General features: G+C 43.5%; 1 protein-coding gene across 6 annotated transcripts in view; it reads right to left on the bottom strand.

Moving 5' to 3' along the window:
- CDK14 (cyclin dependent kinase 14) overlaps positions 1-19,318 on the bottom strand; it is a 543,695-nt gene that overhangs the window by 202,741 nt on the left and 321,636 nt on the right. For all 6 annotated transcript variants that reach the window (XM_039522181.1, XM_039522182.1, XM_039522184.1 and 3 more), the window contains one exon: positions 3,261-3,381. In XM_039522181.1, the coding sequence (XP_039378115.1) occupies positions 3,261-3,381 (121 nt within the window). The remainder of the gene's footprint in view (positions 1-3,260; positions 3,382-19,318) is intronic.

The raw sequence follows: 19,318 nt of genomic DNA, 5'->3' as shown, positions 1-19,318 counted from the left end.
AAATCACAACACACATTGTATTGATTTCCATCACTAGCTGACACCACTGATGTATATATGTCTTCATTAATATTCTTTTACTGCCAGTGGCTATTTAAACAGAAAGCTGGAAAATGTAATACTGTATGTGGATCATTAGCTTTTAGTTACTATCCTAATGCCCTACTATAGCAAATGAAGCATAAAAATAGCCCGCAGTCACTGCCACCTGCTTCCCAGCCACTGTCCAGTGGTTAATATTTGCACTCCTATCATACAGCTGGTCTTCTACTCAATAACAGATCCATGTTCAATTCCTTGGGAACCCCAATTAAATTTAATTTATCATGGCTAAAGTCAGTGCCCTATGATCTTTTTTCTAAATGGAAAAAACAGATGTGTATTTTCTCTCAATACTATTTAAATATTTCAGTAAAGTGACTGCCTGCTTTTGTAATGAAGATGTATGTGATGAATCAGGACACAGAAGGCACACAGTATTTAACATAATGATGTAACACTAATAAATGTATATGGATGTTAATGTCACACAGACACACTTGTTGGTAATGAATTATCTTGGCATCTGATATAAGCAAGGATTCTCGCTGTCTCTTCATTCTGGGAAATCCTTACTTAGTCTTCATTTAATTGTGGCCCAACAATATGCTGCTGCCATAAAAGAGCTCCCATACTATCTGTTCTTCAACATGCCTTACTGTTAGATGTACTAAGTTAATACAAATATTTTCAACATGCAATATCTCCTGCATCGCCTGAATATAAACTGGAAAGCATGGGGGGTGGGGGGAGGAGGAGGACCTCACTGTTCAGTCCTCTCATGTGCCATCTGAGCGAACTGTGCGCTCTGAATAACATTCTGATCCTGTGATTGCTCAGTATCAGAAAAAAATATATTTGCCAGTGCACTGGATTCATAGTTTTGATAGGTACAGTCAAGTGCTGCTTCATTTTTCATTTGGAACAAAGCTTTCTCCATGGACACCCTGGATCTCTTTTGGGCCTGTGTTAAAGGTCCTGCCACTAGAGGATGTCAATATTTTATGTCCATTATTTAAGACATTTTCTTTTTGTGCCTTCCAGCAAGCACCCTTGCCTCACTGCCGAGATCCAGACATGGAATATGATTACATTGGTTAGGTCCTTCCTTGACTTGGTATTTATTAGAGTGCTCTCTCTCTCTCTCTTTCTCTCTCTCTCTGATATGGGATGGGATGCAGAGAGAAAATTTCTAGACACCATTAATGGTTGCTTCTTGAACCAGCTAATCCTGGAACCCACAATGAGAGAGGCAATTCTTGATTTAGTTCTAAGTAGCACACAGGATCTTGTCCAAGAGGTGAATGTAGTTGAACCGCTTGGTAATAGCAACCATAATGTAATTATTTAACATTCTTGTATGAGAGGAAATACCAAAGATCCCCAGGTTGCCTTTATAGTAAATCTAAAATATCTCTGTGGCAAATTTATGGTTTAATTTGGTCTCCCAGTTTGGCATAGGAGCTCTGCACAGTTCAGATTAACATTGTGTTTTTTTTAGTAAAATATTTGCTAATAGAACTAGTCAAAATTTCAAAAAAATTTGTCAGGAATTTCCAAAATATTTTGCTTTAATAAAATCCTGTGAAAATGTTTCAGTTTTCAATGAAAAAACAAGAACCAAAGAAGTTTTGATCTTCAAAAACCATTTTTGGCAAATAAACGAATGAATGAAAGAAAAGAAAAATCAGTTTTCAAAAACTAAACACTGATAATCAAATCAACCCCCCCCAAAGTTTTACTGACTATTTTTGTTTTTTGTTGAAAAGCTGAAAAAATTCAACCAAAATGAAAATTTGGCATAAAGTTTGTTTTGTTCAAAAAGCCATTCCACATTAAAGAATTTTTTTGACCAAATCTATTTATGAATTTTGCAGAGAAAATATTTGAAAATGCTCCCTTCTTGGAATTTTCCCATTTTTCTTGCAGTTCTTTCGGTTCCTCTAGCTAAAGTCAACAGCCCCAAAATTCCATACTTAAACACACACTCAGCGCACACAGAGAAAACATCTGATCATTTAGGACAAATTTGAATAAGTTAAACACATGGAGGTTTTCCTTTTTCATGATAACCTAAATGGACTGTGCCAAGTTTAGCTGACAGATCCATCAGCTATTTTCATTCTCGAATGCACCCAGATTCACCAGCTGTGCTCCGAATGTTCCCCCATCAACCCAGGTTGCTCTCTGGGCAGAGATGAGACTCTAGGAGATGTTGAGAGGGCCTGGTGTGTGAGACCCAGGGGCGGCTCTAGGCACAGCCGCGCAGCAGGCGCTGCTTGGCGCTCCCAGGGGGGGGGCGGCTTTGGCTTGAGCTTGCTCTGCCCGCCATGCCGCGCGGGAGCCGAGGGGGGGCGGGGGGACCTGCCGCAGGCCGCGCGGGCGGCGCGCGGGCGGGTCCCCGCCGCCCGGCTGAGCTCCGAGCGGTGCAGGCATCGCGGCGCCCCGCCCGGCGGCTGGCTCTGCCGCAGGCAAGCAGGCAGGCAGGGAAGGAGCTCAGAGCTGGAGAAGGAAGAACCCGCGCGGGCCGCGCGGCGCGGCGGGCGCGGCGCGCTGCTTGCGCCAGCAGCCGCCCCCCAGCCCTGGTGAGACCCACCTGAAGGGCTCCTCAGAACACTACTTTCTCTCTCCAAGGCACCATGTAGTCAACTGGGTATCATATGCTAACATACTACTAATAGCTAAGGTAGATTTTGACCAAATACCAGGGCAGTGCTTTTTGTAACAGAAGACAGAAGACTCTGGGTTTTACACTTGTCATTGCTGTGAAGTTTTGAGTGGATATGATGATTGCGAGAAGCACAGTGACAAATGCAAGGTCCTAACTGGCCACAGATTTGTAACAATAGTTATTGCTGTTATACTGTTGTTATACTGTTTGTATCTCGAATTATGGTGTTTCCCCCTTTCCCTGTTGTTTATTAGGAGATAAAATCTACCTTCTCCAAAACAAAATTTCAGATTCAGACCAGAAAAGATATGCAATACCAATTATATTGCTTCTTTGTTATTGTTCATGCTAGTTATGTATCATTACTGGATACCCGCTGTAAAGTACTGGATACGTAGGCAGGGGGCTGCTCTCAGGAAGTAGTATCCACAAGGATTAGCACACACAGACAAGTCTATGCTGCACCATTAATCTTAGCACATATTTGTCTACACTAAGTCAAAGCCAAAGTAGCTAGATGGATTATCCTGTATAAGGATGCTATTCTTACCACATGTCAAGGCAGGTGGAGTATTCTGTTGAGCCCAAAAGGACATCTGGGGGTCTGTACCACAGGGTAACCACTTCATTAGAGTATGTGTGGCTGGGGACTGATTTGGCTCTTGCAAGACCTGTAGAATAAATACAATAAAAAAGCAATAAGCATAAAGAGAACAAAGAAGTGTACAGTTAAGATCTTAAAGGCAGTGTGTGTCATATGAACCTGGATGTGTGTTGCATGCAAGACTGCTTTTTGTTTCTTCTGGCCTAGGAGTAAGTTAATTAGTGAAGGAACATAATAAGCTCTATCATTTAGTTCATAGCTAAACAGATTTGTTGTTATTTAGAAAGAACAATAAGACAAGTCTTGGATAACTATAGCCACTGAAGTATCTTAAATTTTTTTTTATATTTTATATAAAAAAATCTGGTGCTGGAATAATCTCATCATCTGGAATTTTATCTTTAGCATTTATTTAGCATTCTGAAAACACAGTATTCAAAAGTAAATCAGATAAATCCCTAAAGGTCAATTATTCAAAGCGAGGAAGAACAAACCCAGCATGACAACACAACTCCAGACAACAGGTGGATTCTTACAGGGAATTAATGACTCCTGTGACAGGTTTAGCTTATATTCACATAAGGAAAAAATACACTGAAAAAATATTTGAAATTTCAAGCATATATTTTGGTATTCAAGACAAACAAAAGAAAAGGTTGCCATTTCCTACACCATTCATCTTTCAGCTCATCACTTTTCTGCACTGATAACCTTTCAATTCAATGGTATTATTATAATAATAATAAAAAATAAAAGGAAAATCCAGTGCCAACAGCACTACAATGGGGATTTTCCAGAGCTGCCTCACCTCCCTTACAAATGGATATCCATTTACAAAGAATACTCAAAAGCGTACGTCCACAGTTGCATCCATAATTACTAACATTGTGCATATAAATCAAGAAATTGCATGTGCAAAAAGCTTTATTCCCCAACTCCCAGAAGATGAGCATTATAGAGTAAGGGAACTCAGTTCCTGGAAGGTCTGGGAGCAGGAAAGACTCTTTTCTCTCGAATGAAACCTTCCAATCCACAATCTATTGAAAGAGTAGCATTTACTATGGCCATTCTTAAATCTTGCCAATTTCCTGAGACAGCTAAATAATATTACCCTAGCAATTGCCACTCACTCTATAAAAATATACGGGCATCCAAGGCATACTGCTAGTACTAAGGTAACTATAATTTATCTAATGTAAAACTTGCAATTTTTTAGGAGTGATCACTGTATGCTCACAGAGAATTTCTTCTAACCCTTCTCATAAGCAAGGGACCATGATTCAGGCACATGGGCACTTTCAAGACTAGCATAAGTGCCTGCACCACAAGGAGGTGGAACTTCCCGGCACAATCCACTCCTGATTGCTTTTCTACAGTCATGGTCTGCTATCCTAAAAAAACTGCTGTCCTCACAACCCCTGAAGTTGGGAGATATTGAGCACATTCAAGTAATGGGAACCAGGAGTACACGCTGTTGGATTTTCACCTGCTAAGAGAAGGGACGTTAACTTCCTTCCACAAGACAATGAAATTACTAAAACAGAAGGTCACTATCAGTTCTGCTACCTCAGTGAAATCTTTAGAGAGAGCCAAAACACATTAATTTAGTGAAAGATTACAAACTGCAAGAGAAATCTATAATATGAGAGTTCACATGTAATTGAAGATCAGAATCTTCTCTGGAGCAGCAATAAATATTTTTAAAATCAAAAATGAAACTTAAGGACTGCACGCCTGAAGTTGAAGTTGAAGCAAAGCACATTTGCACTTTTATACTTAATATACTGGAGAAGTAATTTAAGAACAATTAATCCCAGTGAATATATTACCATAGTAACGCTGGCAAACTCTGTGCAGAGATTGGGTTATCTACTGATTATACAGATTAGACATGTGTGGGAGGATAGTCTAACTAGCACACCAGAATTTTAAAAACAAAAACATTTCAGACATTAATAATCATTCTTTGTTCAGTTTTACATGTTCTGACATTTTTTCATCTGGTCTCCCTGGCTACAAATCAGCCCAGTATCTTCTCTTGCACTGAATTCCGTGTTGGCAAGAGTTTCTTGGGAAACGTACATTGCACACCTTGCAGAAGCTAATCCACCCACAAAGCCCTTGGTTGTGACTACAGGTTTATGCTTTCAGAAGATCACAGACAGTGGATACTTGTACAGTAAGACTGATAATTTTGTTCCTAGCATGAATGAGCAGTTAAGAGTCTGAATTGCTTTTGAAGAGCTATTTTTACTTATATCCCACATGACTAAAGGGAGGCAGAGTCTAGTCAGATTGAAGTGTGGAGGACCTCAGCTAGATGCCAGTGTGGAAGAGAGGGAAACATATGGAAACCCCCATACTCCTACATTTAAAGAGAGTTGAAGAGACATCCAGACAATTTAGAAAGGGAGAAAAAACAAGGAGGTACTATAACGGGGGTGGGGGTGAAAATCTATCCTGTCAGAATGAGCCCCTCTTGCTAAACAGAAAATGTGCTCCCTGAACTAAGGTAGAGAAAATAAAAGACAAACTATTCTCAGTTCAGATTTAAGTAGGCGGTTCTAGATTACCTGGACTTAGAAAATATTCATTACTCTACTGACTGCCACCTTTTTCTGACTGGCACATAGAGCTTTCCCTGTGCTGGCCAGTCCAGCTGCAGCTTCTCACCTGCCACCCTGGATCAGCTTCTCTGGTCTGCCTTTCCTGTTTCTTGTTGCCTCTACTGCTGCCACATCTCCTCCCACACTGATACCTGAACTTTAACTAAACATACAGCAGATTTTTCTAAGTGCCATTTCTTCAGAATGCCACCTTTGGTCCTCTCTCTTAATCCAGCTTGTTTGGCAACTCATCCCTCATCCTTAAATCTGCTCCTGATCCCCCAACCACCATAAAACAAGGTAATCACCTGTTAGCTACGGTATCTGGCTTCTGAGACAGACAGTTGTCTGAGTGGGTTGCTTTCACTGCTGAAAGGAAAAATGATGAACGTAGGCCTGGAGCATAAGAAAACTATGTATCCTAAAATGCGTTGAGGTCGCTTTTGTGTTAGTGTTTAGCAATTTCAGTGCAGCAAAGTGGCAATGAATGGGCTCAAGGATGTCTTTGTGTTTGAAATGATGGCCTGAATTTTCCTCGTTGTGCACGTAGACCAGTTAGGCAACTAACTGGCCAAAATGCAAGTGAAACTGCAGGTGTAACTTATGCTCATTTAGATTCATATGTTCAAACTGAGTGGATGCACTTTGGATCATCTCAAGGCATGAAAGAATATCTTCGCCCTTTAGAAATATTTACAATTTATTTAAATACAAAATCATCAAAAATATGAGAAACTAACAAGACAGTATTTCTTATTTTGATGCACCAGATATGAATAAATGACAGTTACCAGTTTTTCAAATATCCTTCTGAAAATAAATTGTTACATATTTTATACCATTTGTGCATCCAAATATGCTTACTCATGCAAAATTTATGTAACTGCATCTTTCAGCTGAAGGAAAATGTAGGGTAGGATTAATTAGCACAGCATGTTCGACACTTTCTTTAAGGGTTCCTTGTCTGTTTCCATGGTTACACTACAGGAAGAGACAATCTCTTTTGAAAAAGACAGCTTAAGGTTGATCATCAAAACTTCTAATCTTAATGTGAATAAAAAGTCAAAAGGTAAATGGAAGAGATCACCAGGTGAATACACAATATTTGCATACTGCTGCTTATACACTTTTGACCTGAAGATATACAATGATAACTTCATGATAGTTCAGTGAAGTATCTTTCAGCTCCTGTGCTTTTGGACAGATAAAAGGTCAGACACCCTGCTGCTACTGTCCTATTCTTAAAGTAACGAGACAACCATAAGGCACATTTACTAGAAATCAGATCGCATCAAACTCACTGTGGAACTTTTGTATAATTGTTCAAAGAGTTGCATTATTAGGTTTGTGTACTACTCCGTGTATTGAATGTTACTTAAATGTACATTTAGTTGAAACTAAATAAAACAATGATGCATTACATTCTAATATTTTACATGATATAATTTACCAGTATCATGAGAAAAGGTAGAATTTTCTTTAAATGTTTCTTAGTAAATTACAGATTCAAGAATATTTTCCCACCATGGATGAGCATTCAACACAAAAGCCCATTCGGATCTTAGTATATTTTAGTTTTTACCACCCAAAAACTCAGGCTGCCACATGCTCTGTGTAAAAAAATGTCTTAAATATATGAAGATATTTCACTGTTTAGTAAATATAACTTTCTTCCTTGGTGGGGACTTATTTTGCACCTCTGACTCCGGAAAACAGTGTCTGAGTTTCCCTAATCTCTTTTATTGGCAAAAACACACATTGCCTTATCACTTAATATTTTTGTATTCTATTTACAGTTAAAGGAGACAATGACTTATTTCCACTTTGTGAGCATACTGCTAGTTGTGTGGCACGAATATCTATCTGATATCTCTCTAGCTATGTGATAGCTATCTAGCCAACTCTGTGTCCAAATCAGGAGGAACTTACCATGTGTAGGTAAAGGAGGGAAAATATGCAGGTGCACAAATGTGGACTTACCCAGAGTCTGGAAACACAAATCAAACTCTATATAAATACACATATACTAAACCCGACATAATTATTTAAATTAACACAGACGTACATCAGTATGTTTTATCTTCTATTTCAGTGTTACTATGCACCTCGTCTTGACTTAGATGCAGACAGATGGGTTCTAGCAGCATGAGATGAAAATAGGAAACAAAGGAGATCTTGTTGTTTTCCCTCTTTTCACAGCCCTTTGAGATCTCCTTTTTTAGCAACCTGTTTAATTCTTTAGTAGATTCTGGTAGTTTGGCATAATTGGCTTATAAATACATAATTTTTATTCAAATTATAAAACAAATAAAATTATCAAATTGTGGATTATAACTATCTATCTATTATGGATTATTGTGGATTATAACAATCTATTTCAGTTGACCAAACCAATGGCGCTCACTTCTCGGTCGCTCATCTGAATGGCACCAGGAAATGCCTGAATGAGAAGAGAACACAATACAAATAAAAAATGGCCGAAAAATTTTCACTATTTCAGTAAAATATGAACCAAATGTCTATCCCAGTAGACAGTGATTACAGTTCAAAACTTTACTTTGGTTCCTAGATCCTTCTCTGTTTATCTGACCACACCTTACTTAGGGCTATCTAGGTCCTTCTGGAATGACTCAAGTTATAGCTGTACCTGTCACTCTATTCTGTGTATTACGAGCTACATCCCCCACGCCTCAAGGAAGATAACCAACTGCAATGTCTGATGTTACAGTTCTGATCTAGCCACAGGGATAAAGGTCTGAATGTTTAGGAGCCAACACCTACTTTTCTGTTCCCTTCCAGACACAAAACTGTTCTACTGCAAGAACTACCCATCACTAGAAACAGCTAACACATTACCAAGCAGGTTCCCCTCATGACTATTCCCAACATCAGGGGCGGCTCTAGGCACCAGCAAAACAAGCTGGTGCCTAGGGCGGCAATATCTAGGGGGCGGCAAAAGGCTGGGGCCCCAGCTCATCCTGCCACTGCGAGCCGAGGAGCGGCCTGTCCCCTGCCGCCGGGGGGGCGGCAGGCTGGGCCGGCGGACCTGCCGCAGGCATGACTGCGGAGGGGGCGCTCGTCCCGCGGCTCGGCTGGACCTCCCGCAGGCATGACTGCGGCAGCTCAAGCAGAGCCGCCGGACCCGCGAACCGTCCGCAGCCGCGGGAGGTCCAGCTGAGCCACGCGGGACCAGCGGTCCCTCTGCAGTCATGCCCGCGGGAGGTCCGCTGCTCCGGGGCGCCTCCCGCGCATGACTGCTTGGGGCGGCCAAAAAGGTAGAGCCGCCCCTGCCCAACATACTCAAACTATGACTGGACATCCAAGTTAGAGTGTGCGAATCAATTATCGAGAGGTAGAAGGCAGTGGCACTCTAGTCTGGAGAGGAACCCAACTGTCTATATGGCAGGCATGACCTATAGCTAGTGAGAAGTGAGCTGCAAAGGTGAGCAATCTTTGCAATCATAGAAAGGAATCTCTGTCCCCCTCCAAAACCACTTTTAAAAAACCCTAATAACCTCTGTACATCCAGCCAATCAAACTGCAGCTAGGAACAAAGTGATACTAGACAATAGAAAAGTGGGATCCCATGAAGAGACCAGTTGTTGAGGGAATGCTGGGGATCCCATCAGCTCATTGGAACTGCAAAGCCATCTTAGCTTTAAAGCTATTTTTGCTTCTCAGTTTAAAATTCTTTTGTCACTTGTAGAAAAAGCCTAGTGGGGTTGAAAAGAATATCACAATTAAATTCATTCTTCTCCCATTAGTAGAGGGGAGCACAACTAATAATTGCCATTTCAACTGAACATCTGTCACGTGGAAGTGAAAATAATATAAAATGTTGCACTTTCCAAGAAATGAGAAAATATTTCTTCTTATGAATCAGTCTTAATATGTTCATACTGTCTGTCTCATTCTGGAAACAGGAAAAAATGGTGTAGGCAGCAAAAATAAACATCTGCACCAAGAATGTAAACACAACCTCATAGTACTTAGTGTTTCTATGCAATTCCACATCAATGATAACATCCTATCATATCAGCATTAGTGAAGAAACTGGAATGATGAATACAGTATATGTGCACATACTTTAACAGTGGACTGATTTAAATCTTGCTTTCGAGTTTCTGACTTCTTATTTAATGAACCTCACTGTCGTCATGCAGATATTCTATATGAAAATAATGACCTCTGATGCCAACAGCATGAACACACCACTTTGATGGAAAGACCAAAAAGTGAAAATATATCAGAATTACTTATTTATACTGCTAAGCTATTAAGGTAAACACAAAGAGTAACAACATTCACTGTACAGATGTTTCTACATTGGGAGGAGTTGCAAACAGCAAAGAAAATACTACAAAAGGATCTAAAGAAACATGGGTAGAAAACTATTCATCTTGGAAAAGTGAAAGCTAATGTAGCTAGGGAAAATAATCTGAAACATATTCTCAATGAGATGGAGAAACCTGGGAAGCAGCTACACTGAATGAGAATTAGGGGTGACACTGGATACCAAGTTAGACATGAGTTTGGAATGTGGTAAGACTAACAATGATTAGTGCAATTTTCAGATGCATGCACAAACATATCACATTGATGAGAAGAAAGGCAAGTAGAGCATATTGATGCAGCTCTGAAGCAACCACACTTGTGCAATATTTCTCTAATTTCTGAGAATCACATTATTGGAAAAATATTGACAAATTGGAGAGAGGTTCAGGACAGAAAAGTGAAAACGATCCAGGTGTGCCAGAGGAATTGACTTATGTGGACAGACTACAAGAGCTACATATGTATAGTTTGACTAAGCAATGCCTATGATGGGGACACTTTGATAGTCTGTAAATATCTGAAGAGTTTAAAACACGAAATATGAAGAACAATTTATTACGGTACACAGCAGCATAGCTAAGAGCATGTGGGAAGAGGGCTGAGAGACGGCCACTTACAGATCCCCTAGCATCAGAGCAGACTGCTACACCCTCGATCCTACTGTAGATTAACTCTAACTTCCACCAGATGATGACAGTCCTTTATGGACCAGCTGAGCAGAGCTAGAGTGTATAACCAGACCTACTGCTTATGCCAGTTCAAGTGGGAAGGGTTGGGACAAGGGCAGCTACACAAGCTGTGCCAGACATGAGATCCCCTATGCTGGAAATTCTCAGCTGGACAGATCATCCAAAATTTTTCCAGCTGTTTTGTGCTGCTGCAAAGGGGCTGGAACAAAAACCAGAAACTAGCCCTTTAGATACAGTAAGCTGGTAAATTGGGTTAGTAACAGTTCATATTTTATATCCTCCCATCACAGCTTTTCATTACATCAGTTATGGGCCAATCGTGAAGAAGCTCTCTTTGTAGTGCACTCAGATACCATGGTGATGGGAGCAATATCAGAAGTGAGACATGTAAGAGATGAAGAAGCTTCATTTGTATAGTTTTATATCCTTACACCAGTTTTCATTCTTTAATATTTATAATCCTGTTTCCCTTATTAGCCAGCCCTAGGCCTGGTCTACACTAGGACTTTAATTCGAATTTAGCAGCGTTAATTCGAATTAACCGTGCACCCGTCCACACCACGAAGCTATTTAATTCGACATAGAGGGCTCTTTAGTTCGACTTCTGTACTCCTCCCCGATGAGGGGAGTAGCGCTAAATTTGACATGGCTATGTCGAATTAGGCTAGGTGTGGATGCAAATTGACCTTAGTAGCTCCGGGAGCTATCCCACAGTGCACCACTCTGTTGACGCTCTGGACAGCAGTCCGAGCTTGGATGCTCTGACCAGCCACACAGGAAATGCCCCAGGAAAATATGAATTCCTTTTCCTGTCTGGCCAGTTTGAATCTCATTTCCTGTGTGGACGTCGTGGTGAGCTCAGCAGCACTGGCAACGATGCAGAGCTCTCCAGCAGAGGAGTCCAGGGAATCTCAGAGTAGAAAGAGGGCCCCAGCATGGACTGACCAGGAAGTCTTGGATCTCATTGCTGTGTGGGGCGATGAGTCTGTGCTTTCAGAGCTGTGCTCCAACAAACGGAATGCAAAGACCTACGAGAAGGTCTCCAAAGCCATGGCACTCAGAGGATACAGCCTGGATACAACGCAGTGCCGCGTGAAAGTCAAGGAGCTGAGATAAGGCTACCAAAAAATCAAAGCGGCAAACGGACGCTCCGGAGCCCAGCCCCAGACATGCCGCTTCTACGAGGCACTGCATGCCATTCTCGGTGGGTCTGCCACCACTGCCCCACCAGTGTCCATGGACTCTGAGGATGGGATAGTGTTGATGGCCAGTTCCTCGGCGATGTTCGCAGACGGGGAAGATGAGGAAGGAGATGGGGGGGGCAGTTGACAGCGCTTACAACGCTGATTTTCCAGACAGCCAGGATCTCTTCATCACCCTCACTGAGATCCCCTACCAACCCTCCCCAGCCATTACCCCAGACCCTGAATCAGGGGAAGGATCAGTCTGTAAGTGCTTTAAATATGTTAACATTTATTTTTAATGGAGCAGGAATAGTTACTAGTTGAAAAGAAGGTCAATATATATGGGGATAGAACAGAAATCCTCTTGGGAGATCGCCGAGAAGCTCTCCTGGAGGTAATCGAAAAGCCTCTGCATGAGGTTCCTGGGGAGAGCTGCCTTATTGGGTGCTCCGAAGTAGCACACTTTTCCGCGCCAGGCTTTCATCTGGTACTCCGGGACCATTGCCTCAACGAGCATGGCAGCATAGGCCCCTGGTTTGTGCTCGCTTTCACGCAGCATGCGCTCTCTATCTCTTTCTGTGACCCTCCTCAGGGTGATCTCGCTTGGAGACTCCTGCATTTAATTAGAGTAATTTGTTTACTATTAGTATTGGGAGTGCTTCACTGTTCCTTTGCATAACAAGAAGCGTCACTTTACAGCCACGTGGTGGAGGCTGCAGAGTGACAGCGTACAGGGATCTTTCCCAGGAAACAGACGCGAGGGGGTGGAACAAGGGCAGAGTTTATGCTTTCAGGATTGCCTGCAGCAAGAGGACAGTGGTATACATTCACTTTTAAGCAGCCAAAAGTATTTGGCTTACCATGCCTGGCTGCTCCACGGATTCTGCTGTCCTGCCCCGCTTGCCTGATCTGCGGTGCAATCACCCAGGCAATGAAAGCGAATTCCGAAAATTCAAACTTTCCCTGAGTGAGTGCGCATGAGATAGGTGCTGTGCATGGTCTTGTTCACAGAGACTGACTAGACTATGTTTCTTCTTTGCAAAAATGTATCTTTGTAAGGAATTCACTCCCTTTTTCTCATCACACAGCTGCAACTGTCTCCCGACCTGCCCCAGCATCCCCCTCACAGAGGCTGGCGCAGATTAGGCGGCGCAAGAAAAAGACATGGGACGAGATGTTCGCAGAACTTATGGGCTGCTCCCAAGCCGAGGCGGCCCAGCAGAGCCAGTGGAGGGAGAACCTGTCTCAGCAGCAGCGCTCACACAGCGAACGGGAGGACAGATGGCATCTGGAGGACCAGCAGGCGACTCAAATGCTGCTTGGGCTAATGAGGGAGCAAACGGACACGCTCAGGCGCCTTGTGGATGTTCTGCAGGACCGCAGGCAGGAGGACAGAGCCCCCCTGCACTGTATCTGCAACCGCCTTCCCCCGCCACAAAGTCCAATACCCCCCTCACCCAAAATAACAAGAAGGAGGTGCGCCAAGGGCCGTGAACACTGTCATTCCACCCCAGCAGAGTGCTCAAGTACCAAAAAGCTCTCATTCGCTAAATGTTGAGAAGTCCTTCCCTTTCTGGGTCACCCAAGGCCAAATCCCAGTTTCATCCACTAACTGTGTAGTTGATTATTAAAAATAGTTTGCTGTTCATTACTGTTTCCGTCATTTTTCTTTACAGAAGACTTTGTGTGAAGGGGGGGGAGGGGTTTGGTACTTGCATAGGACAGTCACCATTACCAGGGTACAGACACGGGGGCAGGATCTACAGCAGGTCACACACGCAGTGCAGTCACTAGGCACCCTGGTCAGTCTGGGAGATGTTTTTCATGTTCTGTGCATCGGAGGCAGGTGCCCTGCTCCAGCTATATTTGGAGCTGGGTCTCTCCCCCGGTCCTGCTGGATCGGGCCCTGCCCCCCACGGGTCTCCCCCCGCCCCGCCGCGTCCCTGCCTGACAGTAGAGCGGCTCCCCGCAGAAATGCTGTCTGCTGCCCCAGGGTCCTAGCGCCTGCCATCCACAAATGGCAAGGCAGGCTGCCCTTACCCTGCCCTTCCACCATAGCCCTGAGCCTCTCCAATGCCCCAAACCCTCAGCCCCAGCCAGAGCCCTCATCCCCCTACACCTCCTCCCCCTTCCCACACACCCCTCACCCCTTCCTACGCCCCCACCCCCAGCCCAGAGCCTGCACCCCTCACCCCTTCCTGCACACCCACCTGTAACCGTCCTCCCCCCAGTCCTCCCCCGCCACAAGGCCACATAGCCCCCGCACACAGAGTCCCGAAAAGGAGGGATGGCAGGCTCCGTTGAAACAACCAGTCCGGCACTGCAGACCGCTCTAGGAGCAGGAGCCTGTCATTCCTTGAGTGTAGAAGCGGTCTGTACATCACTGCACACCCTACCCACCACAGTCTGCATCCCTGTTTCAACCCTTTAACACGAATTCATTAGTAAAGAAAACATTGTTAATTAACAATATTCCATTAGCTTTATTTTTAAACGTGTGTTGGAAGGGGGGATACGTGGTGAACGGGGTATGTAACCGCAAAAGAAAGTCAACAGTAACTGAAACAGGGGCAGGTTCAGCTTCTCTGTAAAGAAATTGAACAGTCACAGGTTACCCTGCAACCTGAGGAATCTATCTTTCAAAGCCTCTCGGATGCACAGCGCTTCCCGCTGGGCTCTTCTAATTGCACGGGTGTCTGGCTGAGCGTAATCAGCAGCCAGGCGATTTGCCTCAACCTCCCATCCTGCATAAAGGTCTCCCCCTTGCTCTCACAGAGATTGTGGAGCACACAGCAAGCAGCAATAACAATGGGGATATTGGTTTCGCTGAGATCCGAGCAAGTCAGTAAGCTCCTCCATCTCCCCTTGAGACGTCCGAAAGCACACTTCACCACCATTCTGCACTTGCTCAGCCGGTAGTTGAAGAGTTCCTTGTCACTGTCCAAGGCGCCTGTATAGGGCTTCATGAGCCAGGGCATTAGCGGGTAGGCTGGGTCCCCGAGGATCACTGTAGGCATCTGCACATCCCCAACAGTTATTTTGTGGTCTGGGAAGAAACTACCTTCCTGCAGGCGTCTAAACAGACCAGAGTTCCTGAACACACGCGCGTCATGAACCTTCCCCGGCCACCCGACGTTGATGTTGGTAAAGCGTCCCCTATGGTCCACCAGTGCTTGCAGCACCATTGAAAAGTAGCCCTTTCGGTTAATATACTGGCTGGCCTGGTGGGCCGTCCCAGGATAGGGATGTGAGTCCCATCTATAGCCCCACCGCAGTTTGGGAATCCCATCGCGGCGAAGCCATCTATGACGACCTGGACGTTTCCCAGGGCCACTACCTTTGAGAGCAGGAGCTCAACGACTGCGTGGGCTACTTGCATCACAGCAAGCCCCACGGTAGATTTGCCCACGCCAAATTGGTTTGCTACTGACCGGTAGCTGTCTGGCGTGGCAAGTTTCCAGAGGGCTATGGCCACTCGCTTCTGCACACTCAGGGCTGCTCGCATCCGGGTGTCCTTGCGCTTCAGGGCAGGGGACAGCAAGTCACACAGTTCAAGGAAAGTGCCCTTACGCATGCGGAAGTTTCGCAGCCACTGTGATTCACCCCAGACCTGCAGCACTATGCGGTCCCACCAGTCCGTGCTTGTTTCCCGGGACCAGAATCGCTGTTCCATAGCATGAACATGACCCATTGCCACCATGATCTCCATGGTGCGGCGTACCGTGCTTTCTGAGAGGTCTGTGCCACTCTGTGACTTCATGTCCTCACCGCGCTGCCGGAGCCTCCTCGACCGATTTCTCAGCATCTGACTGTTGAAGAGATGTACAATAAGGTGCGAGGAGATGACAACGGCCATAAGTGCAGCGATGATAGCAGCGGGCTCCATGATCGCAGTGGAGTGCTGTGGCGTCCGCGCTGTCACTAACAGGAAAAGTGCGCGAACTGATTTCCCGCCGGCGGGAGTGATGGTTCAATGATGACAGTTACCCAAAAGCACCCTCGACACATTTTTTCTCCCAGTAGGCATTGGGGGCTCTACCCAGCATTCCAATGGGCAGTGGGGACCGCGGGAACTGTGGGATAGCTGCCCACAGTGCACCGCTTCCAAAGTCGACGCTTGCCCCATTAGTGTGGACTCACAAAGTCGAATTAGTGTCCTTAGTGTGGACACACAAATTCGACTTTGTAAGGTCGATTCCACAAATTCGACTTAAGTTGAATCGAACTACTCTTGTAGTGTAGACATACCCCTAGTCTCCACATGTCCCTGCAAAGCTGCTGTTGACATGGTGCTGCCACACAGCCCAGATAATGTCCATCACATTCATTAGCAATAGTCAATCAAATGCCCGCCTTGCTCCCTACTGGAACATTACCCTGAAAACCAAATCATTCCAGGGGGGGATTAAGATTCTAATATTCAATCATTTCTAAATAAGTAGTAAAATTTGGGGAATTTGCAAGAAAGGAAATAATTTAAATTATGGCAAGTTAAGAGCATGGTCAAGTGCCTGTAAATTTGCTGAAGAACAGATGTAACCCCAGGAGCAGTGTGATAGATAGTTAGTAAATAAGACTATGGTAGGGCTGTCCAGGGAAGCAGAGTATCAGAGGGGTAGCCGTGTTAGTCTGGCTCTGCAAAAGCAGCAAAGAGTCCTGTGGCACCTTATAGACACCAATACGTCTGTTAGTCTATAAGGTGCCACAAGACTCTTTGCTGCTTTTACAGGGAAGCAGATTCATTTTTAATTGGGGGTGGGGGACAGGGAGACATTAACATCCAAATACAAATATGTATCTACAAATGGATCTGCTTATCTATAATTTGAATATGTTGACAGTGGAGTTTTGCTCTTCAAACGAGAAATTGCTATTTACTTGTGTTTCTGTGCAGGATTGGATTATTTTCTGTGTCTGAAACCCATTCTTACACAGAATTCAGCATATGTGCCTGTGAGTTGTAGGTTCTAGCAGTTTATAGGCAGAATTATGTAAAGTAGAGTAATCCATCTACACAGAACGCTGTGTGTCAAGTGGAGAACTCATTTTCACAAGCTTTCTATTTCTTAGGCAGCCCTGTAACTACCAGCCACAAAGCAAAGTTACTTTCTGGTGGGAAAGATTAAAAAAAGGGAGCCTCAGCCACCTCATTCCAGGATTTTTATTTTTAAGTATTTTAGTGCTCAAGTGGCCACAGATATTGTGTTAAACTGGGGTGTTTGAAGATTAAAAATAAAATGTCAAAGAAAATATTACAAACCTCCACAAGAAAAACAGTGATATAAACAGTACATCCATAGTTAGCGTTCATTTCCCTCCCACATGTTGGGTGAGATCTTCACCCTCACTCTCACCTCATTACACCAACATAAATGGGCTGGAGTGGCAAAAAGTGACCTTAAAATCCATTGCATAGGGTGAAGTGTCTGGCAAGGGAAGGGCACACAGTGCTGCAGAGTTTATGGGCAATGTTGCAGCCCACAGGGCCACCTGTGGAGGCTTACTTACCTTTAGATATCCCTAGGAGCCTAAGGTGTGTCTACACTGCAATCAGAGACATGACTGCTGCACATGTAGACATAGCTGAGCTAGCTTTGATCTAGCTAGCTTGAATAATAATGGCAATGAAGTCATGGCAGCATGGGTGACGGCACAGGCTGCACAAGCCCACCTGGATATGTACTTGAATAGCTAACCCATGCTGCCATGGCTTCACTGTTATTGTTATTCAAACTAGCTAGATTAAAGCTAGCTCAAGGTCTGTCTATGCCTACTGCAATCACACCTCTGATTGCAGTGTAGACATACCCTCAGCTATCCTTGGGGCCTTTCCAGCCTCTGGAGCAGTCCAGGATCAAGAAGGCACAATGACGACTTAAAGCTGTCTTTTGACCCTCATCTTCCCTGGCCTATGAGTTGTGTGTTAAATCTCTTTGAAGAGAGGTAACTGCACTGAAAGACAATGGAACTACACCACTGTACAACCTGCTCAAATTCAGCACTTAATTCTACATGTCCCTGCTTTCTTTTGTAGGCTTGCTGAACACATCTAAGAATGACAATTATTGCACATGATTTAACTTTAATATGTACACCATTAGAGACATTTTAAACATTTTTTGTTTTGCTTTAAAGAGCAAAATTGGCAAATGTACCGATACATTGCTTCTTGAGAATGACACAATGTGAGAGGAACCTCCTGAGTCCTCAGATCCGCCTGCTCAAGTGAATTCTTCCTCAAAATCCATTTAATATATGTCATCCTAAATTAGTTAAATCATCCAACTTGAAGGCAAAGTTTTACGTGAAAGTTTACATTCCTATATGTACAGACCTCAAGTATTATTTGGTTTTACACCAGTAATCATGTATCCATATTCCTTCAGAGCTATCCAACCAGATCATAATACAGTTCTGCAGCAGAAACTTCTATCATAGAAAATAAATGGAGAGGACTTTTGATATAAAATAATTATACTAGAAGAATATTAAGATTGTGCCTTACACCAATAAATACCTGGAAATCCACTGTTAAGAATCAAACCTCTCTATCCAGTACCTATGTGAAATGAAGTGATGTGAAAATTCTGAACGGACCACAGTAGACTCTTCTAGGGCAATGAACTGTTAAAGACACAGATCCAAATTTAGCCTTGTTATAAGTAGATGCGGTGCCAATGAAATCTAGGGAGATGCATAGACTTACATTAGAACTGAATTTGGCGCCCATGCTGAATTGAAGATCTATTACCACTGAAAGCAAGCCACCTTTCACCTACTGAACTGGCATTTCTTTAGGCAATAACTCCAGTAGGTCACTGGGAGAAACTACCTCTGACAAATTTAGTATAGTAGCAACCAAAACACTCAGAATAGTAAGCTCAACATGCAAAAATAAAGAAATATTGAGGGCCACTTCGATATAAACTTTGAACATTCAAAACTTTATTTAAACTATTGTTCATTTAAGCACCTCTGCACACTTATGGAGTTTTGCAAAACAAATTAACATAACTGTATGTCAAAATTCTTGGCTAAATGGGTTGGTTAAAATAATAACCTAAAAAGGTATGTAGGAGCAGTAACAGCAAACAGAGTCTCAAGGAAGATTTACATGGCTGAATGCATTTTGAATAGTTCAAACTTAAAAGTCACAATCTGACAATTTATTTATCCTCACATGTTATCTA

This window comes from Mauremys reevesii, linkage group 2, assembly GCF_016161935.1.
Source record: "Mauremys reevesii isolate NIE-2019 linkage group 2, ASM1616193v1, whole genome shotgun sequence".
NCBI classification, from domain to species: Eukaryota; Metazoa; Chordata; order Testudines; family Geoemydidae; genus Mauremys; species Mauremys reevesii.
The sequence above is the reverse complement of the archived record's forward strand: the minus strand, read 5'-3'. Positions and strand labels throughout refer to the sequence as shown.